This window comes from Carassius auratus, chromosome 25, assembly GCF_003368295.1.
Source record: "Carassius auratus strain Wakin chromosome 25, ASM336829v1, whole genome shotgun sequence".
NCBI classification, from domain to species: Eukaryota; Metazoa; Chordata; class Actinopteri; order Cypriniformes; family Cyprinidae; genus Carassius; species Carassius auratus.
In genome coordinates, this window is record NC_039267.1 from 13,891,605 (window position 1) to 13,919,380 (window position 27,776).

Here is a 27,776-nt window from a genome sequence, read left to right on the forward strand (position 1 = left end):
ACATTCATACAAGCTCATTTTTACATACAAGTTTGCTTCTGCTCTACTAGTTTACATCTACTTTGGCAATCAAGTTAACTTCTATATACAAGATAACATGTACTGTTCTTCAAAATTATGCTTTTCATAACTACAAACCCTAAACCTGTGAAATGAGAGATTTATTTTGTATTATCATGAGATATTCTTAGGTTTTTAATCATCTGTCAGTTTGTTCTTTACATATAGCTACTGCATGACTTCATATGGACTACTTTAATGGCTCCTTCATGGCCTTCATTTTTGGAGCTCATAATCCCCAGGTCCCACTCACTTTCATTTTATGTAAAGGAACTGCCAAAAATTCACTTGATTAGTTGCAATTGCTTATAGTCCTCAGTTTAATTGTGTTTTTCAAATTTTGTTAGGCAGTAAACCTTTCAGTGGATGCTCTTGTGAGTGTGACTCACTTTGATTAATCACATTTTCTCACTCTCTGTCTCCGTCTCTGTCTTCCTCAATCCTCTAAAAGCAGATTAATTGAATTGCCCAGTTGAGGGGTCTTATTCCCTCTTGCTTTTTCTGTGCTCCTCTCACTCTTCCTTCCTGACTCTCATATCATCTAATGCTATTCCACTGCCATGGGCTGATCTCAGACCTGGGGACATGACCTCTGACGTGGACTCATAAATTGATCATTAAAAACAACATCAATGTGCTCTTTTCGTTCTTTAAGAAAGCACACCGCACCGACATGTAGCACAGTACGCTTCAGACGTCCCAAGTTCACAAAAACTCGTTCTTTTTTATTGTAGATCATTAAACCATTACTCTGCCTCAGAAGTCTGTCCGAAATCAGTTTCATGAGGTGCCTTTGTGCAAAAACGCTGCCTGTAAAGTCATTGCCTCATTCGGCAGCGAGGCAGCAAGTAAGTCGTTGTTTTTCGGTGTCTTCTTTGCTGTTACTGTGTTTTGGAAATTCTGTACAGAAGATGTGTATTAGCGCCCCCTACCATATGACAATGAAAACATTCTTGGAGCACAAGTAGGCTATAGCTCAAATAAATTTAAATGAATACTTAAATGTCATTATATATAAATTTTGGAGAAGTACATAAAGCACATTACAAAAAAAGTAGACTGAAAGTATACTTTCCTAGTTTTTATTTTATAAGAAGTATACTAATAGCACACTTGAATAAACGTATTTTTCGTAAGGGACGTTATCACTGTTAATCCCGGAATCCAGAAAAACGTTACAAATCCGCGCTATTCTGGCACCATGTATGCTCTCTTTTATCTCTTTTTTTTTTCTAACTGAAGTGTTCGAACTCAAGCATTTGCGCACTTTTTTCCAGACTGAGCTCCAAGACCGTGCTGTGCATCCCGGGCTCCTTCTCTTGGGAGCGGATTCTGATCTTGGCAGCATGGGTAAGACTGATCAGTGTGGCCAGACTGACCTCATCCTGTGGCTCTCTGAGTTGCATCCATAGACACACACAAACACACGTACAAACACATACACACACACCATCTGGAGAGTACAGACTCCACTTATTAGACGCAGCCAAAAAGATGATTGCTTAACAGCATGGCCGCGCCTTCATTTGATCAGATGGACTATATATGCACGCTTTGGGCTTTGCCCTCGTGCGGTTCGAGCAGGAAGGGCAGATCAAACATGGAATCTGTGTGCTTGGCTGAGGACTGTTGTGTAATAATACCACCTTCGCAATCCGTAGCTTTATGCCCTCCTAAAAATCTCCAAGTCCACTGCTGGTTCGACAACACTGAGTTCCAATAATATGATTCAAATCTTATTTCATATTGACATTTCACATTAATGCATCATGTTGACATTTCAGTTCATATTGTGTAGTTCGACCCTTTGCACAAACATACATTACACTATCTTACAATACTACATGCAAGTATACTGCAATTAAGCACAATAACAATGATGTTGATTAAAGATTTGTACGTTTTCTCATATAAAGTGGTCAAACTCATCACCGCTTATGGCCAACCTCTTCAGAAGTTTCTATGCAGTTACTAAATTGTTAAAAGTGGTTGCTAGGGTGTTGCTAAGGTACACTAGGATGTTGATAGGGAATTTATAGGATATTCAGAGTGGCTGCAAAAGCTAGGCAAATTCTAAGGTTTTCCAGTGGATGTGATTTACAAAAGAGGAACTTCACAAGAAAATGACTAGTTGCTATTGTGTTCTGGATGGTTGCCAAGGTGTTGCTGAGGGGATGCTCGTTTGTTTCTGGGTTGTTGCTAGAGTGTTCAGGGAGGTATGGGCAAGTTGTATGGTGTTCTGATTGGTTGCTAAGAGGCTTGGTGTGTTTGGGTGTGGCTAAGGTGTTTTGAGTGTTTACCAGGGCGTAGCTACATGCTTGCTAGGTTGTTTAAATGTATGTTCTGTCATGTAACAGTTTCCTAAGAATTTCTGCAGAAACTAAGAATTTCTGCTTTTTTTTCCAGCAGGGTAATGACACTCATACTGTGCTGCACTTTATTGACAATATTGAGCTGAAGCTTGACTTTGCAAATTTAAAATCGCAAATCAAATCGCACTGTCAAAGAAAAATCGCAATTAGATATTTTCCCCATATCGCACAGCCCTACAATATGCTGTTTAAAACATGCATTCACCTGTTCACTTTTGAGAATCCAGATGGTATAATCACACATCTTGTGGAGCACTTTCAGTATGTGCCTTTATTTGCCATTTTAACTGTTTGGAAACAGAGCGTAAATGTGGATTTCACAGATTTCTGATCCTGTTGCGCCCTCTATATGACAAGTGAACAGTTGACATCAAACTTAAAGTGTCATGGCAGAGCATTAAAGTTGACTTTTCAACTAGCCTGTGCATCCCCTACTAGAAACTACCTATGAAAAAGATTACATCCATATTTGACACTGGTACCCCTGTAAGGGAAGTGTGGACCCCAGAATGGGAACTGCTGTTCTAGGTTGCTAGGTCGATGTTTACAAGTCAAAAAATGCACCCCATTTCTTTATCATATTCTGACCTCTAGATAAGTCCTGGGTTCCTCCTTCAGTGTAAGTGTATGTCTTTCTTGAGCTTAGATGGATGTCCCTCCAAAATCTAATTCAACAATCTAACAAACCCAGTGACAGGAGAGTGATTATTTGGGATTTACAGGTAATAAATAATGAGGACTATGTACATATGAAGGTCTTTCTGCTTCCAGAATTGAGCAGTAAAACACAGCACTCTTACTGATTTATCGAGGGGTGAGGGAGGTTAACGCTAACACCAACACCAACACTCATAAGGTGTGTCTCTGTGGAAGAAAGTGTGCCGCAGAGCAGAGTGGGCACCAAAAGGATATCTTGTATTTCCACATATTTAGGATGTGACACTTTAAAATGGGGGTGCATTTGACATGGCATGCTACCATACTACCTATACTTGGAGTTGGGGGGGGGGGTAGTACACTATGGCTGGAATAATAGGTGCATTTGAAATCGCATACTCAGTTGTTAGTACATTTGATGAGTTACAAACCTCGTGACTGTATAGTACATTAGGACCTAAGCTGGTCATTCAGATACTTTTTGTCTACTGTTTTATGAGTACTATGAATTCAGACATACATTTCTTTTCATGCACTGTTTCCCACCAACTATATTTTAGGGAAGTAGGCATATTTAGATGCAGGGGCTGTATCCCTAAATGCTTAAGTTGACCTTCTATTTCTAAAAGCGATTAGTATCCTTATGCTTTCCATCTGAACATTTGTATCATTGTGCAGTGAAATAAAGTATGGTTGTTGCAGTTCTGGCTGTAGCTGCATTAGTATGGAAGGACAGTATAAAAAAACATGGGGTGATTGCTGGAGGTTGTTATTTTGTGCTGAGCGAGCAGCAGCTAGTCAAACACAAACCCCAACCCGTGACCTGTATTAGAGTAATGGATGAACGAGTTTTGAGGTGGGAAAGTTCAACACAAACTTCAGCACAAAATGCTGCTGTGTAAGAAGGACACTGGCTGTCTCCAGTTCCAGAGTGGAGCTATAGAGGGTGAATGGATCTCTTTCACCTTCCCTCAACCGAATCCTGCTGAGGTTACAGAGGAGCCTGATCCTGGGTCATATGAGAACGGGACATGCCTTTACTGGCTCAGACCACAGTCTGTCAAACTAGAGGTGAGGGCTAAGCATTCGGGCACATGTAGGCAAGTCAATGACAGAAATCACACAAAAGAAAATTAAGCAGTAAAATTAAGTAATAGGTTTTACTAGGATAAAATCATGGTTAATTTTTGTAAAGGTTTTGAATTCCACAGGTTTCCGTGGATTAAATGATAGAGGCTGTAGTATTTTTATGGCAAAATGGTGGCCAGAAATAAAAGATTTAGTGGACATTTGAATTAAATACTTGGTCAATATTAAATAAGAATTTAATCCTCCTGTAAGTGTAACAACAAGAATTGCCATGCCTTTGGCACCCTTTGTGATAAAATGTAATGTACATAAATGTTTCATGTTAATGTTTATTTTGTATTAAATTATGTATTTTAGCGGTGTTATTCAATGAAAACACACAATAATTTTTATTAACCAATCATTATTGCCTCATTGTTTTTATTTAATGTGTTTTAAGTCATGGAAACTAAAATATTAAGACAGATGCATTGGTGGTGGTGAAATTATTACTGACATTAAACACATTAACATCAACAGCCAAAAAAGTTTCACAGGATTATGAACGCAAGTTACCTGAAAGTTATACATAGGCTTCATCTAGGGCTTTTTGTCTTTTGCTGATGTTTTTTCCCGGGCAAGGTGTGAGCGGTCGCAGAATGTGGGAATGGTGCATCATGTGTGCTTAGACTATGGCCAACAGTAGGGCTGTCCTCGACTAAGGATTTTTCTGGTAGACTAGTCGTCATTCATTTTAAGCATTAAACCATTTAAATAATTATAATGAGCCTTTAATTGCTTACATAGCCTAATAAGCACTCAAGCATATGCATAAAGCCTGCCACAGCGCACCGGTAAAAGTAATGATTCTGAATTTGTCAGCGAAAAACAGTAAGGAGGCTGCATTAACATTTTAATTATTTGATTAACTAGAGCTTTCTTTGTTTTTGGCTGAAGACATGAAGTAGTGATGTGCCTGTATGCATGTTTCATATGGATTACATAATCAGAGAATACTTGTTTTCCATTTGAATTGATTCATTTGAATGTAGACATTTCACTCACTATACAGTATATTTTTAATGTCTGTAAGGCAAAGATATACACAGAGTTTTATGCTCAAGTTCACGGAGACCGAGACGGCAGAAAGTGCATCCTGTTTGCTTTCATTATTTCACAAAAGCGCAATGTTTTGTTGATATTTTGAGTGATCAATCACTCTTATCTGTATAAACAAATGAGTATTTTAGGAGTAAGTGAGCGCACCGGCGTCTCTATCTGTCTTGCAGTGAGTGCTACACTCGCTCCTACACTCCACACAGACACTTGAAGAACACACTTTTCTCTAGGTTAAAAATAGTTTGAGTGGCCATGTAAAGTTGCTAATACTTACATATTTCAGACGATAAGCCATATTTTGAGTTCGATGAATGATTGGCGAGGATATGGATGTTTTGCATTATCACATAGACTAGCCGTTAATGATCTGTCCATCACGGACTGCCGTGACTTCGTCTGTGGAATTTTTTCTGCAACTAAGCGACTAATACAATTTTGGTCAACCAAACATCCTCTAGTCAGCTAACAATTAGTCGACTATTAGGGGGCAGCCTTAGTTCACAGTAAAATGCATTTTTTATGAGGACACATATTGAACATTTTAAAAAATTAAATACTTTTTCAAAGGTATTTAATTATTTTAACAAATTAATTAATTCCAAAATATGTTTTTGGGGGAGTTGCACCACATGGCATGCCATTTCAATTGAATTAATAAATATGTCATGTGGCGTAATCATAACGTAAAACGTAATAACATAAGACATAAAACGGCATTTTATAACTTGAACTAGTCATGTCATAAGAAAATGACAACTTATCTGATACATAAAAGGGATGGTTCACCCAACAATGAAACTTTTATCTGCATTTTGGTTGCATAACATCACTTTTATTTGCTGGGGGGGGGGGGGGGGGGGCTTTTCAAATGTTAATGAGTTTTGCTCAAATCTGGGAGTCTGATATTTGTGCCAAAATACTTACATTTTCTTTGACTGTCATCTCGACATGTCTGATTAGAGATTTAAAGAAGACAAATGACTTCAAATATTCAAATACCAAACGATAATGTAGACACATACATTCCCAAACATGAAATGCTAATTTGCACTTTAGCTAACCCTGCGTGGATACATCGTACCTTGGAAGAAGCGGGGAGGAAATGCATGTGCTGGAGAGTAGACAGGTTTATAGAGACATCAGTATCAGCACTACGTGAGACGCAGAAGAGACAGATTGAACCGCAGGAAACAGCCGACTGGAGAGGGCTGAATTATACCATGAAACTGATCGATCGTGAACTGGAGAAATGTGCTGTCATACATGCCTCTCGGTCAAAAACTGATTCTCTCGCTGCCGCTCTTGCTACAGGAGAAAAATGAACAGGAAAGAAAACTTTGAGGCTTTATTCTAAACACTAGAGGTGCCTTGCTGTCTACATACTGACGTTGCTGTCCTAACCAAAACATAACTTAAAAACAACTGAATTGAAATGTTCTTCACAGGCAACAGTCATTTGTGAAGCTTCTCATGTCACATGCAAGAGAGTGTCAAGGTTGATTATAAGAGTTGGTCATAAGCAGTGTTGCCAAGTCTACGGTTTTTCTGCGGTATTGGGCTACTTTAGCTGTTGTCGTGGGTTGTTTTTCATGTCCGTGGGTTGAAGCGACCCCAATAACGTGATATTTAAACCCTGCAATCAAAATTTTATGCAATTTTTACCGGGGGACCCCTCCAAACGCAATTTGGGCTAGTTTTGAGAAGCAATTGGGTGGGCTTTGTTGTGAAAACCTGGCAACCCTGTAAATTAGCATGTTACATGATATTCTAAAAAGTACAAAAAGAAATGCAAAATGTTGGGTGATTAGTGCAGTTTTATTAGATGGTGCTACTTTTATCAATACATTTTCTTATTAAATAAAAAAAGAGAGCAGGGACGCACAGCATATATTTTTTAATTGTCTGTCAATAATGAATATTTACTTCTATTATCATTTTCCCAATTTGTATAACAAATTTAATAACACTGTTAAATGTAATCTTTAGCAAATCTCAAAACAAAAAATATTTATGAAATATCCATCTTGAAATGAATAATTTCAAAATAAAATATAAAACGTGATATAAAATTTTTAAATGACATTTTTCAATATTTACAAATATTTATTGGTTGCTGACTATAAATAAATAAAAAAGTATTTTTCAAAATTCTAATATAATTTTTTTATACAGTTTAAATATTTTAATATACCTATTATTAATCAGCTATACAACTGAAATACTATAGTACAGAATTATTAAAGAATAATTTAAACATATTTTAATAGATTCATCAGTTAACATCTATAAAATAAAAATTATAATATCAGTCTCTTCCAAAATATATATAATTGTTTTTTCCCTCAGTTCCTTTCATTATTTCATGTGAACATTTTCACAGAAATTGTTGTAAATAATGCATTTATGAATTACCTTTGTGATGGATATATAATCCAGCCTTAGAATTAAGCCAAATAATGTATAAATAGGCAGCATAAATTGACTGACATAATATACTGTATGAATTTTAAGAGGATTTTTTTTTTTAAATTAATACTGTAAACGTCACATGCATTTTATATTATGTTTTATATTTAGCTTGAATCCAGAAAGGGTCCGTATGTAGACTCATTAAGTAAAATGACCAATGACTTACAAAGCACTGACAAAAACACAAGGAAGGCAGCAGATGGAGTGGCCAAACATATGTTCACATGGACACGTACACCACGGCTCCACTAGAAGCTTAACAGCCAGCCAGTCTCTGGCACCGAGAGGTTGAGGAGGCATCAAGTCGGTCTCTGAGGAAATCACTTTCAGAAAAAGCAATCAAGGAGCACAAAGCTGTATCACACGCACCTTCAAGCCTCCACATAAATCACCCTCACTTGCGGTAGCATTAACGGCATCACGTTACCGGCCTCAGTAAACTTCAGCGAGGGTCTTGGCTTTAAGAGAACAACTAAAGGGCAAACAAAAACAAAGAACGAAGCCGCAAATCTTCACCAGAACCGATCAGTGTTTTGACAGATCTCTCAATTGCATGTCACTCTCAGAAACCCCATCACATTAGTAATCCAACCCTGTTGATTCTAGAAATCATTATTGGCATGAGCCGGCGAAAAATAGATCCGAGTCTGCCTGCAATGGCTTGATCTAAGCCATTATGTGACTTGATAGGCATCATTTTAAAAAAGCAAACTTACAGCCGTCACTAAATAAATAAATAAATATAGGGAATGACATAATAATCACACAGCATACGTACATAAGATATTTCCAAGAGCAATAACCACAATCTATTAAGAGCAGCCAAGGCTTTTTAACCTGCTCTTTGGGGTCTGATATGGTTATATGGTTTCATCATACAGCACAGCTGATTCACATTCGCTGCTGCACAAATGGAAAGAAAATGATAAACTAGAAAAAAAAATGGGATGGAAGCCTGTTTCAGCATCAGAGGGAAAAAAACTAAAATAAAGTGCTTACTGTGACTTCATTTTTCTGAATTGTGTCCATTTTTCATAATTGTAACTACATCTAAGAATTGGGACTTGGGCTTTTTTATCACATTTGAGACATTTCTTGTAATTCTGCTGTTATATCTCAGAATTTGTCTGTTTCACAAGTGCAATATCTTAGAACTGTCATTTTTTTCAACTTTAAATCTCAAAATTGTGACTTGTATTTGTGTTTTTTATTGTAAGGATGTGACTTTGGATCTTAAACAGTGACTAGAGCTTACAAATTAGACTTAATTTCTTGCAACTGTTTTATATTAGAACAAGACTTGAAATCTTACAAGGATGCCTTCATTTCTTATAGTTGTAGCTTTATATCTCAGAAAATGACTTAAAGGGATGGTTCACCCAAAGATGAAAATTACCCCATGATTTATTCAGCCCCCATTCACTGCCATCATAAAGTTTGGAAGAGCTGGGACATTTTAAATTAAATCTCAGATTGTATTGGTCTGAAATAACCAAGTCATATACACCTAAGATGGCTGGAGGATGAGTAAATCAATCAAACAATTGCAACTTAATTTCTTGCAACTGTGACTTTAAAAATTAGAATATGACTTTAGATCTCACAATTGTGCTTTTATTTCTTATAGTTGTAGTTTTATATCTCAGAATATGACTATATCCCAAGATTCTAACTTTAAATATCACAATTACGACTACATTTTTTATTTTGTAATTGTGGCTTTATATCTTAAAATGTAACTGTATCTCATGATTCTCGCAATTAATTTTATGTAATTGTGTACCTATTTTTAAAGGGTAACTAAACCCCTGGTCAGAGCCTGACTCCACCCACTGGCAATATTGAAAAATGCTGAAAAGTGGGCAGATCACAGCGGAGATAGAGGGGATGAGCCGAGGGCGGTGCTGAGCGAGAGTGGCGTGAACCTGAGACCTGCAGTGACGGATTGATTGACAGCTGCTGTCAGAGATGCTAAAATGGAGAGTGACTGTAGTGACGCAAGTAGCTTTGCAACAGAGCGATCATTTGAAGTATAGGACTTTACTCCCCCACCTTCACCTGAAGTCGAGGATGTCGAGGTGTCTGTTCAAATCAATTCGAGCTGCTGGCTAAAACTGCGGTCTTAAATCCCGCACCGCGTCACTTTTCAGCGTGAGCTGTGTGGAGAACAGGCGGCAAGGAAGTCGACCAGAAGTTGAAGTCGGCCGCGTGCCGCCATCTTGTAGCAGAACTTCACTTGCGTTAGCATTCCATTGACTCCCATTCATTTTGGCGTCACTTTGACAGCGAATAACTTTACATCTGAGGCGTTTAAAGACTCTGTTTGTCCATTATTTATTTCTAAAGATACACGACAATGTATAAAGGGCTCCATTACCTTCTTTGTTACATTATGGCCCCGTAGAAACAGTTTTTGTAAAAAATAGGCTAACGATTGCGTCATAACCACTTGACTCTCTGTCGCATTACCGTACAGACAGGACGAGAAGCTCGCAGGCAATTAACTTAATATGGCGTACTGCCGTTACATTTTAAAATACTATACAAAATAATTAAGAATACTTACTCCTGCTCACTCACGTCAAAGAACTCCCCGCTCAAGCTCGCCATCTCTGCAAGATTAACGATGACGGTTTGCACGCACAGCTACTAGAAGATTTACATCTGTCAGACAGGTTGCTGACGTCGTCAAGCTTAGTTTGAGTCTGCACGTCAGAAACGGAAGTGCTAAAAAACGCTAAAATGGGCTTCACTTGTCTCAATTGTCTCTAATTTTAAAGTCTGCTGGAAAACTATGCAGTCCAGCAGTGCTGTCGCAACCAGCAACACACCTCTGTACCATCCTGACCACTGTACTAAATACAGATAAATCTACGCTAACTTGAAGCTATCCTAACTGATGCAATACTATGCTACTAACTAACTGTGCTTCTAACAATACTAATGTTACACTAACAACTATGCTAATTAACTACATAGGCTACACAAAATAATCTAAATAACTATATAATTACTATGCTAAATAGATTCCATAATAGTCTATCCTGGTCGTTTTCACGCTCGCAATTCCAACTCCTGACTCACTACAGTGATTTTGACGAACAAGATGGTTTTATACTGCCACGAGCGTGGTAATTCGTACCAAGGGGCGTGGTGAGCTGGAAACTGCTTACGTCACCTGCCACAGCTTACGTCACTTGCCACCGCAACATCCAATAGGAAAAATCAACTGCAGTAGCCCCCGTTCAACCTGAAGAGGGCAGCACTCAGACGTTTTTACACCATATATTGTAGAGTTAAAACACTTTATACTCAAATGTCAAAAAAGTTACTCGAAACAATGAACAGCACTAATAAAGCCCCATTCTTATAGATCATTAACTAAAAAAAGTTGGTTTAGGGTTAAGTTACTCTTTAAATGCAACTTAAAGGAACAGTACACTTTTTTTTTTTTAAATAGGCTAATTTTCCAACTCTCATAGAGTTAAACAATTGAGTTTTACCATTTTTGAATCCATTTCAGCTGATCTCTGGGTCTGGCGGTAACACTTTTAGCTTAGCTTCGCATTTATCATTGAATCTGATTAGACCGTTAGCTTTTCACTCAAAAATGACCAAAGAGTTTCAATATATTTTCAGATTGTTTTCTGGCACATGCTTCAACCATGGTACAGCAGCAAAGTTCCTTGATTATTAAGCTGGAATGAGAGTATAGTTCTTAGCCATTTCGGCCTAGGAAATTGCAACTTTATGATAACCTCCTCGGAGAAAGACACAAGGGTCCCGCCCTCTCCTCCGGGGCAAGGACCGCAGCGTGGGCTTCCGAAACTCAAGAGAGTGGGCGCTGGATCTGGTGGTTAGGGAAGAAGATAGGGACTTGTACATCTCCCCTACACCAGATAAATATACGAAACCCACAAGCACAGCACAGCCACGAGCATGAGCCTATTTTCAAAAAAAAGTGGCAAGTTCCTTTAATATTTCATAATGGCGACTATATCTCATAATGCAATTTTATTTCTCAGAAGTGTGCCATTATCTATAATTGAGATAAACCAAGAGCTGGAAGGTAAAAGCCTTAGATAACTCATCAAAACAACCTCTTTTTTGCCATCATATGCCACATAAAGTATTTAATGAGTAAATGTATAGTAAAATACAAACATATTTTTATCAAAATAAAAATATGCCATGATTACTTTGTGATTGCTAATGTGTTTTAGAGTGTTTTGGTATAAAGTATAAATTCTGCATATGTATAATTTATACCCATAATGCAAATGTCAAGGGAGAAGTTAGACATTGAAAGCTGAATATTTATGGTTACGGGTGTGCTAATTCCTGTCCTGAAGTATGAGTAAAAGCAAATAAATCCTCAACTCTTAGTACAGCTCCAAACTCCAAGGTCCCTCAGTCTGCAAGGTTGGCAAACTACCCCAAATAATGATAAAATGCCCAATAAAGAAGCCTCAAATTAATAATAATGCATAATAATTCTTTCTGAGCTGTCTTTTGAGAATTGTCTGCTTTTATTTGCAGGTTCTGGGTCAAAAGCAAATAGGACAGACTGATTTCCAGTGACCGCTGTGAATGTCAAAAGTTGCATGCTGATCTAAGACAAGTTTCTCTTACATTAGCTGCTTTTAAATGTAATAGCGGCTGGTCACAGATCAGCAGGAAAGAGCATGCTCCACTGACAATGTCAGACAAAGAGCAAGCAAGCAAAAGCTAAAAACAATTGTCACAGCCAGCAGACAAACCTCAGCACTTCAGGAAAGGTACAGAGAAGATAAAATACAAAAACAACAACAAAGCTAAGCATAAAATATCTGCTGAATCTCTGAGAAGCTCTTTATTTGAACAGCACACCATTAATCTCATAAAAGTTATGAGGACATCACACTTCAGTGCTGAATTCTTTTATCTGAATATTATTTCAGTCTTTAAATTGCAGCTTAAGATCTTAAAAAACTGATTATATTAAAAATAATAATATGGCATTTTACAGGTAAAATATATAATGTATTAATTACAAAATTAAGAGTCAAGGGGCAAAATCTAAAAGTATAAACATTACAATATATTTTTTTTCTTTTTCATTAATTTTTAAAAAAGTCAGAAGGTTTAAGGTTAATTGACTGGATTTTATTGTGGGTCAACAAAAAGTAAACAATACAACAAATGTCATATACAAAAAGTTAGCAAATCATGCGTTTTTATATATTTTTTTGCATTACTGTAGCAAAAACAAATCCCTAAATACTCAAGGAAGCAATACATTTTTAAAAAAAATAAATAAATACGTTAAATTAATCACAGTTAATCACATAGTTTATAAACAAATTCGATTTTGTAATGTGTTGGTAGGGTGCCCATATTTTTTAGTTTATGAACTAGATTTGTAAATTTTTGTAACCAAATCAAATAGGGATGTAACGATTAACTGCGAACTGGTTGAAAATTGATTCAAATATATGACGATTTAAATCGGTTTAGATGCTAACAAATCGCTATTCAGTTAGGGGTAGGAGTTTATAATGTATGTCTGAGAGGAACTTACTGTCTTTAGATGGTATTTTTTATTTTCGTCTTGCCATAACTGCAGCGCTGCTTTGTTTACAAGAAAACCAGGAAAACACTTTAAGCGCCATCTGCTGGCGGGGAGTAAATCTGCATGTCTCCTTCAACTCGTCTGCTGTTTCTGTTTAATGAAGATATTTTTTATGTATAGGTTCACAGAACTGAAGTCAAATCTTTCTGTTTTTGCTTCAGATTTCGAATTTATACAATCTAATTTATATTAAAAGCTGCTCATGTTGCATGTATGCAGCATGTTTGTTTGGATCATGATTAAAATATAGTTGTTGCCTCTAATTTTAAATATAAAGAGCATAGACAAAGCCTTATTTTGTTTATATGAATAGATTTATTTTATTTTTCCCACTTATTAATTTGATTTGGGGCTTTAAAATTTCAGTTTTGTTATTTACATTTACATCATACAAAAATTGTGTTATTTACAATAGCAGACACTTTTATCCAAAGGGACTTGGAAGCAATCAAAACCAACAAAAGAGCAATAATATGCATATTAGTATATTATTATAGTGTTATATTTCAATTTTGCAAAGAAACATGCAGCATTTTGTCCAAGCAATAATAAAGGGACACATTACATTTATCATTTGTTTTAAAACTCATTTTGTAAAAAAAAAAAAAAATCATGTATTGAATCTAATCGTGAAATCAAAATCTAGTTAAAAAATGTAACTAAAACATATGGGCAAACTACCAACACATTAAAATGTTTTATTATTATTACTCTTAGAAACTATTTAGCACTTAATAGCTTATCATTTCCAATTTGCGATGAAAACCAAAGATCAAGTGCATTAAAATAGGAAATCATAATTAGATGTTTCAAATGTTTTTTTATTATCATCCATTTTTTTCTCAGTCAACTATCTTTATCGTTATGAAAAACATAGAAGAAAGCATGATTATTTTGGGCAGCCCACATGCACACCACCCCTCTGTTCCGGTCAGGAAGTATTAGTGCCAGCACATGCTAATACATTGGATGTCTTGCCCCTGCACTGAGACTGCCAGCTCTGCAAATGCCCCTGAAGGACACAACTACAACCATCCATGAGTGTGCTAGACTATATGATCACTTTCACATCTGCTGTGGTGTTTGTCTATCATGTAGATCAACACAAGGTGTGAGACGTTCAAGGGTCAGTTTGAGTTTAATTATAAAATGAATACTTTTATTTGGCAGGAATGCATTGAATTGATCAAAAGTGTCAGTAAAGACATTTCTGATGTCACAAAATATTTCTATTTCAAATAAATGTTCATTTAAGCGTTCTCATCATCAAATGAAAAAACCAAAACAAACAACAGTAAAACAGCACAACTGTTTTCAGCATTGATAATAATAATAATAAAAAACAGCTTGAACAGCAAATCAGCATATTAGAATGATTTCTGAAGGATCATGTGGAATAAATCACACAGTTTTTTATATATACTTTGCAATATTACTGTTTTTACTCTATTGGTGCTCAAACAAATGCAGCCATTAAAACTTGCTCTGTTTTAAAGCCTGCCCATAAAATTCAAGCCATTTTATATCTTTTTCAATAAGCCAATTAGTCAAAATGTTTGTGTTTTAACTATGAAGAGATGCACATATCTGCATTAAATGTCTTATCTTACCTTCAAACACAATCCAATCAAATAGTACTCAAGGATCTCAAGGACCATATCTACATATATAATATGTAAAATATTTCTTTCTCTAAACAGAAAACTAGAAATAAAGAAATAACGAATATTACTTTGAAACTGCAAAAGCAGTAATGTAAGCCATGCATTATTTAAACACTAATACTGTTTTGCGTTCACTAAAGTTTCGGGATAATAAATGAGCTGTCGTTGTGGCATGTTTCTATTCTTAGCTTAGTTCAAATAAGGCTTAAACTGACATCAAACCATGCAAATATATCCTGTCTGTCATTAAGTACATGCTTCAGATGTGAGTCACACCAGAAACACGACCTGTGACGTGACTGTGCTCTCGCTTTCTCTACTGACAGTTACGAGAGACGGAAACAACGCTGTTGACATGCTGGTGGGGTGAAACTGGATTGAGCTCTCTATGTAGAAATAGTTTTGTAGATAATATAACTCAGCAAATCTGATGAAAAGTATCTTTGACAGAAAGCATGTCCTAACAGAAAATATACTTGACAGTAATCCCAGAAAGTGCAAAGTTTTCTTGTTTCATTGGCTGCTGTTAGGTTAAGTCACAGTACATTGTTTTTAAAAAATGTCAACAAACCAATTAAAATAAAACAAATGGCATAAAGATTTGTCTGTAGGTTACATATTTGGATTATGAAAATTGTATACTAATTGGTCGCGCATTGCATTATGAAGTGCAAGGTTGTGGGTTCGATTCCCTGGGAACACATGATATGTAAAAATTGATAGCCTGAATAAGTAAGTCGCTTTGGATAAATTTGTATGTAAACTTTGATAAAACGCTAAACTGCTGCACAGTGTGATTCAATCACAGCCAATCACAACATATTTCATTTTGGACTAATAAGCTATAAATCGAAAGACAGCTGTACTTGTAAGTGATAACTTTTAACACTTAAAAATGTAAAAAAAAAAAATTACGTTAACAAAACTTGGTGTGTAGTTTGCATATTTGGATTTTGGAGAATTATTACCAAGTGAATGTTTCTGAAAAAAGAGTAATAAAAAAAACACAGAAAAACACACGCAACCTCTACATGCTGTCAGGGTGCTTTCACAATAACACTTTTGGGGCGTACCCAGGTTCGATTGACGTCAGAGTTGGGTTCGTTTGGATGATGTGAACGCTGTCTTCTGAACTCGGTGCGCAGTGATGAACCGTACCCAAGTCCACTTAAAAACGGTGGTCTGGGGTACGGTTCATGCGAACTCTGCGCTGCTGATGTGAACCACGGTTCAGACCCAAATAACATAATATGAACGCAGTCCAGTGGGGGCAGAGGGAGGGGGAGCAATCGAACTCGGGTTCGGACCAGGCAAGAGAACCAAGTGTGAAAGCACCCTTAAATTGTTAAATTGTTATCATAGCAAAGGACAGTTATGTGTCACCTGACGAAGCGAATCATGAGAGACAGAACGCTCTGTGCTGGCATCTCAGAAACACACTCACGCAATCACACACTCGAGAGTTTGTATTGACCATCTGTCTCACACACACACACACACACAGGCGTGGCTTGTGGACAGTGTGACGGCTGCCATAGTTAAGCTTATGGTGTTTGTCAACTTTCCCTGCATGTAGCAGAGCATTGCACAGTGACCGTCCACGGTGAGTCACGCTACCCAGACGGGACGGCAGCGTCGACTGCCAAAAACTCAGTCAGCGCCATAGAGGTCTGAGTGCTCCACACTCCCAGCATGCAGTGCGGCTGCCAGATGATTTTTAAAGCCACATTTGCACACTACCCACTGGGGAACACAAATACACCCACTGAAAGCTGGCATTTAAAAATATGGTGAGAAGTAGTCGAGAATCTAACCTCCTGTGGTAAACATCCGGCGTTTGAAAACAAATGGGAGATGCAGATTTGAAAATTAAACTGACACATTATGACACTGGTCTTTGCATTTATTTTGTCAACAAACAAAAAAATGGATGAACTGTGATTGGTCCCTTTAAATGTTGTTCAAGCTGCAAAGCAGTCCAGACTTTGTGTCGATAAACATAAGTCTGACTCTGTGAGACTGGACTTACACAAGCAGAAAAATATGTTGATCTGAAAATCTAAAAAATGATGCAACAGGATGATATGGATCACAAAGGTATGCTAGTCAAAATAAAAAAAATGCTACGAATGACAGAAATTCATCCATTTATTGGAAAGCGTAACGGTTTTGAAAGCTAAAACGTATTCAGTCAAAACTATTTAAGGATTTCTGTCTCAGGATAGTGTAATTGTGCAGTAAAACTCAAAAATGATTTATTTGTCTGTCTCTCGGTTTGAGTTTCCATTTGAAATCTTAAAAATCTATATAAATATCAAGCCAAAAATATTTTTCAGTGCTTTTTAAGGTTTCTTTTTAACTGCAATTACGCAAACCAAGCTGAACTATATAGTTGTGCATTACTAATCATTTTAGCATACCAACATATTATAAACAAATTCCTTTAAAGTACTACTTTATGTCAGATGATTGCGATCTTGGCTATTTTAGATACTGTTAGTATTGTTTATAAGACATGACGGCGCTTATTTTTACCTCACCCTGCCAAGCATTAAATGAATTCCAGAAATTCCAGTTAAAAGTCAGTATCGTTGATGTAAGTGAGAGTATGCTGTTCTTCCTGATTTTTTGGATATCTGAATATTTCTTTCCCAGCCTGGCGTATGTTTCGACAGAATCCCTTATCCGATGATAACTGAAAGTGGCACTGTGACAAGAGCGCTAACAAAGAGAGACTGTCAAAAAGTTATATTAGAGTAGCACAGAAGGGGTTGTAAATTTGATCAGTTTGATCAAATTGGATTAAAAGTTGATTAATTTTAGATTACAATTTTGAATTATGCCTCTACATTTAATATTATCATGTTTTTCAAATAGTTAGGACCTTATTAAAAATAGTTTATAGTGACACATTAATATTTATAATAGTTATAATAATTGAATTTAAAAAAATAATAACTAAATTTGGGGACATTCCATAATATGGGTGCACTGAAAAGAAGAACAAAAAAACTAAATTTGGAAATTAAATTAATTAACATATTTAATTTAAAGTTTTAATGTTTTTCAATAATTAATTAAATATATTTGCATTATTTATTTATTTATGGGTGCACTGAAAAACTTTGGTGATAAATTACTAAGTAGTAAAAAAAAAAATAAAAAAAATAAAAAAATAAAGAGCAAACAGCGAAGCAAAATAATATATATATATATATATATATATATATATATATATATATATATATATATATATATATATATATATATATATATATATATATTTTTTTTTTTTTTTTTTTAAGTATAAAATCTGAAAATAGCGAATTTTACATTTAGATTTTTTCTGTGTTCAAAAGGAAAAATACTGTTCACAAAGAGTCAAAATGTCTATATTCACTTGTAAACAACTCTATTTTAGGATTTGGGGTAGTTGCATAGCACTAAAATCCATGGGAAGTCCCCAATTACGCAATCTCGTAATCGTGTGTTTGTGTGGTATCACCGGTGTGTAGCTTCTTACCCATCTTGGTTGTCGTCTTCGTCCAGATTGGAAAGTAGCTGGGATCCGGCCAGCGAGAGGTCCAGGGCAGCCAGAGGAAGGTCCCTGTAGGTGAAGCTGACCAGCTGCACTGGAGCCATGCACTGGCCTTCATCCTCCACCTGCTGGGAGATCACCTCCAGGTCCGGCGCTGCCGCCTGCTGAGGGGGCCTGGGGACACACGGGACACACTACTCTATTGTCTCCTTACTTGAACTGTCCACAAAGACATTACATACTGAACCAGTGAGTAAATGAAACCATCTACCTGTATCACAGATGGGAAGTCAACATGAAGTGAAATCTGACACACTGAACTTTAACATGTTTCTTGTCTTACTGTGAATAATATATCAGTACATCCATTAATACCCTCTAACCACCTTCAGAAACCAACTAGATCCAACTTAACAATTTCCAATCAGTGCACTGGGAAGTTCATTAGGATTGTTCATGTAACACAGGCAGCTGACTTCCGGCAAACTACTTCATTCATATGAACCATTCATATGAATTGATTCACTAAAATGACTCACTGATTTATTTGAGGCATTGAGTAAAAAGTCATTCAAGGGATTTTGAAATATTCAGTTAAGCGTAATTGTTTGCACTGGAAAGTTTTAATGAAACATTTCATTCGGACGTTCATGTAAATCAAGCATTTAATGTTTCTGGACCGCTTCATTCACATGAACCATCCAAAAGAACTGATTCACTAAAATGAGTCACTGATTCATTTGAGGCACATTGTTTGTTTAGGGAATTTAGACTAAGTTTATTGTGAACATATAAAGCAGCAGTTTACTTGTCAAACTGCTTCATTCATAACATAAGATGCGCCTGAAAGAAAGAAGTCACGCATTAAAATGACTCACTGATTCATTTGACACACTGTGTAGAAGTTATGTGAGAATTTATGATAGCAAAAATATTAGTTTTCAATGGTAAGTATAACGATTTAGTGAATCAGTCCATTCAGATTTGTTATGTTAATCAAGCATTTTACTTTAGCGAACTGCTTTATTCTCGTGGATTTTTTGAAAGAACCGATTCACCAAATGATTCACTGATTTATTTCATGCCATGTGTAGAAGTCCTGAATTTTTGGTAGCAAAATATATAGTTAAACACATTTGCTTGCACTGGTAAGTTAGACTCCATTTGGTGAAGTTTCATGTAAACCAAACAATTTGTTTAAAATAACTACTTAATTAACATGGACCAGCTAATAGAAGTGATTCACTAAAATGAGTCACTGATTCACTTGAGGACTTGTGTATAGATTTTTGCAGTTTAGGAAGTGAAATATTAAGTTAAGCGCAGTTTACTTTGGTAAGGTAGATTGATTTTAATCAGTCAATCAAACTGTTCAGTACACGGTTCAGGTAAATCAAGCATTATACTTTTTTAAACTGACCGATTTACATCTGAACAAACCAATTTACTAAACTGATTCACTGATTCATGTAGGGCCCTGCATAAAAGTCCATGCGAGACACTGCACATAATGTACTATTTACTTGTTCATAACTAGAAGTGTTTTAATGCTGTCTACAATACATTAAAAAAATAGGTAGCATTTTGTTGTTTTTGTTTGTTTTTAATTATAATTACAATTATTTTATCCAGTGCTGGGGGAAATGCATTACAAGTAATGCGAGTTACATAATCAGATTACTTTTCAAGTAACTAGTAAGGTAACGTATTGCTTTTCAATTTTCAATGAAATATCTGAGTTACTATTTTTAAATAAGTGACGCAAGTTACTTTGTTTTCCCATTTATTTGCTCACATCATTCCTGTATCCCTTTTGAGAGAAATTGGGAGTAAGTGCAGAGGCAGAGGCACTATCTTTAGCCTGAGGCTTATTAATTTCAATTAGTAATGCAAATGCAATTACCGGTAGTTAATTTCACCGACATTGATTTCATCATTTGGAAATATGTCACAATATAGAGCAAAATGAGTTGCATATCATGTCGACTTCAAACAGCAAACAATAGCAGAGCACATATCAGAAGTGTGCAGCACAAAAACAGAGAATAAGTTGATAAATAAGAGCCTTGGAATTAGCATACGGAAAAACGCCATGTCCGAAGGAGAAAAGACGAAGAGTACAAACACAATACACAAGGGGAACTGTATATTTGGTACAAAGAAGATGGGAAAAAATCATGCCACGGTTAAGAATGCAAGAGAGGTCAGGGATGAGGAGCGTGTTTTATTTCAACAATACATGATGCATGAGACACAAACACAATGAACAACTAGCAACAGGAGAGTGAACTGAATCACAGAAGCCACAGAGACCCAGAATCCCATTATTGAGATGTACTCCCACCGATCACCGACTGAAGCGACCGTGAGACCGACGGGAAGCAGACAGAGGAATCTCAAAAAGGGCACGGCCGCAGACGTGGAATACGGAAAAGGAAACCTCAGTGGCTACATAAGAAATGCATGAAAGCAGATTAAGTTGAGGCCGGCGTCCCACGTGTCTAGATTGATTCCTAAACCCCGAATATTCATCACGGTCACACCATCCCGGTCCCACAATAATGAGGCATCGGGAGAATTTCAAAGCACAATATAGTGGCAAAACAACAAAGTCCCACAGTTGGATGTCATGGTCAGTTCTGTCCGGTTTTGTCTTTGATTTATTGGATTCAGTTCGCTGATTCTACTCACGTTTGCAGTCTGGGATTGCTGTTCTCAATCTAAGCGCGAACATGGCGATGAAGATATACTTCTGCAATGCTTACTCTTAGCTGTTTGCTCTTGATTTTGTGGCGACTTACTGAAGCAGTTCACACAAACAAGAGTAAACAATTACAAAATGTAAATTTTTGGTAGAACTACTTCTTTAATGCAGTGTAAAACATGGGAATCATGAAGACCATCTGTGCAGTAAAGACAAGTAGTCATACTTCCAAACTAAGCGGCAATGTGATAATTTTTAATCATAAAGTACGCTCTTAACTGAAATCAATACTCGCGACCCTGAAAGACGTCTTAATCAAGGGCGGAAGAAAGGACAGAACGGAGGCAGAGAGGGGCAGGATCCTGGGTTTTGGCTTCTGTCCCAGGCGTGCCGGATGAGGGGAGATAAATTATGCCAGTACAAAGAAAAAAGCAGAGGGGAACAAAAAAGGAAGCTTGGAATAGTACAGAGATGGAGAAGAAAAACGAATTATTACCACTGCGAATACATGGTCAGTAGAGAGACTACTTTGTACTGTATACAGTATGTGTGGATTGAGATTGTGAGAAAATGATTTTATGATAAGAAGTGTCTCTGTTGGATACTGGCCCATGGCAATCTTTAAAATGTTATTGGCTGTGGACCCAAACGTACTGTAATTTCTTCAGAAAAGTCTCTTCTGGAATATTCTGCTCTCCTTTTCATCTGTGTGCATTGTGTTTTGAGTAAACAATGCATTAAACATAAATGAATGATGAATAATTGGGTGAATCTTAAGAAATCTGTCTAGGACGTTACATTTGAATTTCTAACCCAGAATGAATTTTTTCTTTTTTAATATTTTTTAAAACATGTAAGATATTATTGGGGGGCCATAAAATGTTTGCATTGTGACAGTTAATTTTCAAGACATATTACTATACTATAATATTAAATGCAAGTAAAAATAAAAAACAATATTTAGATTTATTTGAATTTTTGCAATTATTTATTTATTTGTATAATTTTTTAGCAAAATTTTGTATTTACAAAATAGTATTAGTATTTTGTATTAGGCAGCAATTATTAGTAGTTTAGAAGTATTTTATTTATTCCTTTAATTTTATATATATATATATATATATATATATATATATATATATGTGTGTGTGTGTGTGTGTGTGTGTGTGTGTGTGCGTGCGTGCGTGCGTGTGTATATTACTATAATTCAGTAATGGAAATGACCATTGCAGGATTATTATTGTTAACTGTTAATTCTATTTTTTATTTATATATATATATATATATATATATATATATATATATTAAAGAAAACATAAATATTGGAAGAAACAATTAGAAATTTTACCATGCTTAAAAATGTAATTAAAAAGTAAACATTAAAAAAATTACAATTAAACAATACAAAAATACAATAGAAAAACAAAAGCTTAACATTCATAAATATTAACACACCATAATACACTGACAAAATAGACATATGATTCATTTAGAAATTGCAAGCATATTTCACAATAATTACTTTATTTTAAAACACACCAATAATTTTTGTTTTAATTACAACTTACAAAATATTTTTTACAGTGTATATATCTATAATATTATAAAATAACACTGCACCACTGCGAATGAATGAATGAATGAATGATTTAAATCTAAATGAAAGCATCTGAACAGATTATGGTAATGGGAGGAAACAAGGTTAATTGCCTCAAATTTAATGTCACAATCAGTGTTGTGGGTAACGCGTTACAAAGTAACGCGTTAGAGTACTCTAATTACTTTTTTCCTGAAATGTGTAACTTAACGCGTTAGTTTCATGCGGAAGTAATCAGTAACTTCGTTATTTTTTTAAAAAAGTAATCCGTTATTTTAAGGAAAGGAAAATCCCGACTGCAGCCTGCTTTTTGTCAGACAGTAGGCGTAGGTCTACTGTGCCACCTGCGGATGTATCAGCGGAGCCGAAGCTCTGTGATCGTAAAGTCAATGGCTGTGATGCGTCTGTGCCCTGCGCCTGACCCTGTGTGTGTGTGGGATTTTTTTTTTTTTTTTTTGAACTCCCGTCTAGGTGGCAGAGAGGACAGCGTTTGGTTTATGGAAGTACGCACATTATTTTCAATTTGTCAACGAAAAAGAAAAGAACATAACGGTAAAATGCACACTCTGTGAGTGACACTTTAATAATAATTAGTTCGGCTATTAAGCGATTTGTCATTTGCCTGTGTGGCAGTGAAGGATTTAATTCGGTCGGTTTGTTATCATTTTTGTTTGACAGGCAGCTGTTAATTTCTGTTAGATCGTTGGCTGGCTGGTTGTTCATTTCTAAATGGATTTAAATCTGCAAGCCTGTTTAAGGTTGTGTTTACAAGTAAGCATACTTGTACTTTGATAACTGCATTATTTAAAGTCAAAGAAAAATCAGGAGTTATCTTGTGGTGCTCATTATATACAGTAGCCTAGGCTACCCGGGCTGGGTTGGTGCGAATTTTGATTAATAATATGTTCTGTGATAATAAATAAATAAAACGCCAATAGCCTATTGCTGACTGTCTTTCCTGTTATCGTTATCCTGCAGTGTTAATTTAGTCGGATGACTGACGTTATTCATTGTCGGAAGTCACGACTTTTAGGTGCATTTAAAGGGGCCGGGGGCTGTGTCTGTCATGTGTGAGCCGCTGCAGACTGCTTTTAATTTTTGGTAACGCATGAGTACTCTAACGCGTTACTTTTATGAATAGGTAACGCTGTATCATAACTGATTACTTTTAATTGATGGTAACGTTGTAACCTAACTAACTACTTTCCAAAGTAACTATACCCAACACTGGTCACAATGCAAAAAAACAAAAACAAAACGTAACTTTCTTTATATTTTATTTATTATTTCAACTGAAGTTTGCAATAAATGACAGTAGTGTACTGTACATCATCAATCATAGTTTTACAGACACCGAAATGGTCCACGACAGCAGCGCTTTGGTCGCACTTCTCCCCAAAATCTCTTTTCCCACCATTCATGCCGGCTGGCTGGTAAAGGACAGCCTCAGCATGTGGCGTCCCATCCTCCCTGATGCTATCTGCACATTTGGCACTGCTTCCCAGCGATTGCTAACAGGACTCTAATCAGTCCTGACACGCACAAACTGTTCAGGGCATCAAAATCACATTTTCAAATAACCATATGCAATGGTGTAACTCTGTCAGGTACTGATGAAGGGCCGTCGCTGGGGTCAGTAGGGCTGTACCAGTGGACCCTGTTTGAAATAGTTTAATTTATATGTTCATTCTATTTATTTATTTGGGCTATTTACACAATGTTTAAGTTTTTTCAAGTTTGTAGGTGTCCAGGCACAGAACCCAAATAATTAAATGTAAAATAGCACTACATAGTCTTCACTGTAAAAATAAAATATACAGTTCAGTGAGCGGCAGAGAGGAGCAGCACTTTCAGTTAAAACAGATATTGTGTTGTTTCTCTAATTTTACATGCAAATATAGCCGAAATCACAGTAAAAAAAGAGTAAAAATATTTTTACATTTTTAAGGAACAGTTTTTCATTATAATATAAAGGAATAAATGACTTTTTGTTTATTATAATTTCCTTTATAACTGTTTTTACTGTATTTTTTATTTATCTGCATTAGATAATCACATTCCAAAAATAAAGTACTTATAATTAGATTAGAAGATGTATAAAAATGCTCATGATCAGATTACAAACATGATTACATAACATTCACAGTAAATTATAAAAAATGTACTAAATTCTAAAACGAATATTTTTTTTCTAATTTAATTATTTTTACATTTCTCCTCATATTGGTATGCAGGTAAACAAAAAAAAAAATTACATTTTAGTATGTTTTAGTTTTTTTTTATGTATTTGTATTTTTTTATCTAAATGAAGTATCATCTTTTCATCAATACAAGAAACCTGACGTAATGTAATGTTAATTTACCTCATGTTGTTTAAAACAAAGTTATTTTTTTCTACTTCTACTATTTTTATATCAGTTTGGTGCAAAATAAACCAATTCAAAACTATGTGATAAATGATTTAGAACAAAAGTGTAAAGGAAATCAAAAGGAGTCTAACATAGATTATTCAAAATGTGTAATCTAGAATACGGTTAAAACTTAATTTTAAAGTCTAATTCTCACTTATATTTATGACTTTTTGCCTAAATAAATGCCTACTTTGATGCTTATTAATGCTTAAAGTAGTTGTCAAGTTTGGGTATGGGTAGGATTATTAAAATATGTTCATGCAGAATAAGGCAATAACATGCTTTGTAAGTACTAATATATGCTAGCAATATGCATGCTAATTAAAGGGGTCATATGATGTGATTTCAAGTTTTTCTTTCTCTTTGGAGTGTTTCAAGCTCTTGGTGCATGAAGAAGATCTGTAAAGTTGCAAAGACTAAAGTCTCAAATCCAAAGAGATATTCTTAATCAAAGTTAAGACTCTGCCACGCCCCCCTGAAACACCTCATTCAAACACGCCCCCACATGTCTACATCACTATGTGGAAATATTTGCCGCACAAAGGTGTGGTTTCAGTAACACAGTTAGTGTTGAAGCAGTCATGTCAGGGAAATGCTGTGTGTATCTAGGAGAAAGCAAATGCTCTTTATTTGTCCTTCCGAGAAAGTAGATGCATTTAGGAATCTTTGAGATTACTTACAACAGAACAGCAACGCATTTTATGGACGACTGTTTCGTGAACATAGGAGAGAAGGTCATTCTGACTTTTCTACGACAATCTGGTGCTTCTGAGTCAGCTACTGGAAGTAAGTTTTATTTCTGACAAGTGCTTGTGGTGTCGGCCAATCACAATGCACTGGGTCAGTTGACCAATCAGAGCAGACTGCGCTTGTCAGAAGGAGGGACTTTGTAGAAAACAATGCGTTTTAGAGGGATGGGGCATAGAGGACCTACAATAATGTACAGTATTTGAAAAATTATGTGTTTTTTGAACATTAAAGCATGTCAACATATTTTGTTACACCAAATACACAAAATAATGATCTTTAAAAATGCATCATACGACCCCTTTACTTCTGAGAATTGGACTTTAATATAAAGTGTTGCACACATAAATACACATTTTTAATTTAGAAGGGGTTGTGCTATATCTTCTATGATTATTTTTATTTCCACTGACTGAACGACTTAAACTAGCTGGCATCTCACTTTGCCCCCAGTGAGTTTACAGCGCACAGTCATAAATCAGCTGGAGAGAATCAATAGAAATAAATAAGAAAGTAGCCCACAGGGATGAACATTAACCCCCACCGACCAGTTTTATGGGTTGCTGCGTTTTCCAGCTTTATAGCTTCGATACATCGTAAATAAAGGCTGGTTACCAAAAATGTGTATTTACAAAAATACCTCAATAGTGTCTGTCAAATGAAAGAGGGGGCTATATATTTTTTCATATTACATCATTTTTTAGTATTTACATTTAATAATTGATTATAATAAAAATACATATAAATTACAAAGAAATCATTTGCACAATTGAATCCATAGCCTTTCTTTCTTTTATTGGTCTTCCAAATAAATTGTGTGGGGTATTCCAGAAACCCTTTAGGAATTAAAATAATAAAAATGTTTTGTCAATGTTAGTAAACTTCTAAAAGGAGAATGTTTCTGTTCTGAGCGCATGGAACATATTGTTGATGTTTTAGGTGGAACTGCTGGTCTCCAGACCACACTTCACAGAGATGCTGTAATCTTCTGTAGTATCTAAATAGCTTGCACCTCAAGCTGCGCTCAACCATAGAAATGCACCGACGGCAAAGTAAAAACACCTTCCCTTTAAAAGTGTGGAGCTCGACGGAACATGAACCTCAGTGAATCTGCGAGAGGAGACTATGCAGGGAGGCAGAAAAATCCACTGTCAATCCCGGGTTTGGTTAATTAAAGGAACACTCCACCAGAAATGTTCACCTTTTGTCAGCATTTACTCAACCTTTGTGTTGTTCCAAAGCTGAACAAAATAAGGTATTTTGAATAATAGCTAAATGTTTCTGATCCCCATTGACTTCCATATTATATTTTTCCCATACTATGGTCAATGACTTCCAGTAACTGTTTGGTTACCAACATTATTCAAAATATCTTCTTTTGCTCTCAACAGAAGAAACTCATACAGGTTTGGAATAACTTGAGCATGAGTAAACCATGAACATGTTCAATTATGGGCGAACTATTCCTTTAACACACTATTCCTTTAAAAAATAATGGTTCTCTTAGAAGCAGTTCAGCTCAGTAAAAGTTACTGTAAGCATAAAAGCTATGATGTTGATTCTTATTACTATTTTCAATTTGTAATAACTTTATATTTTAAATAACCAACTATAAAAATTACCAACAACTCAAATATCAACTATATTTACAGTTCACCGACGTTTATGCCCCCAAAAACCACGAACAACACTAAGCCAGACTATGTTTTGTACATTTTTGGACGCGGAGACCAATATTATTAAAATGATTAACCGTTAA

General features: G+C 35.8%; 1 protein-coding gene across 3 annotated transcripts in view; it reads right to left on the bottom strand.

The window, feature by feature from the left end:
* The window catches only part of tmem266 (transmembrane protein 266), a 57,753-nt gene that overhangs the window by 19,973 nt on the left and 10,004 nt on the right, over nt 1–27,776 (bottom strand). The window contains exon 3 of one of the 3 annotated variants that reach the window (XM_026202789.1): nt 18,544–18,732. The exons of 1 other annotated variant lie outside the window; for it this stretch is intronic. In XM_026202789.1, coding sequence (XP_026058574.1) covers nt 18,544–18,732 — 189 coding nt within the window. Of the gene's footprint in view, nt 1–18,543; nt 18,753–27,776 lie in introns of all 3 variants that reach the window. One more of the 3 variants, XM_026202790.1, reaches the window with a different exon arrangement.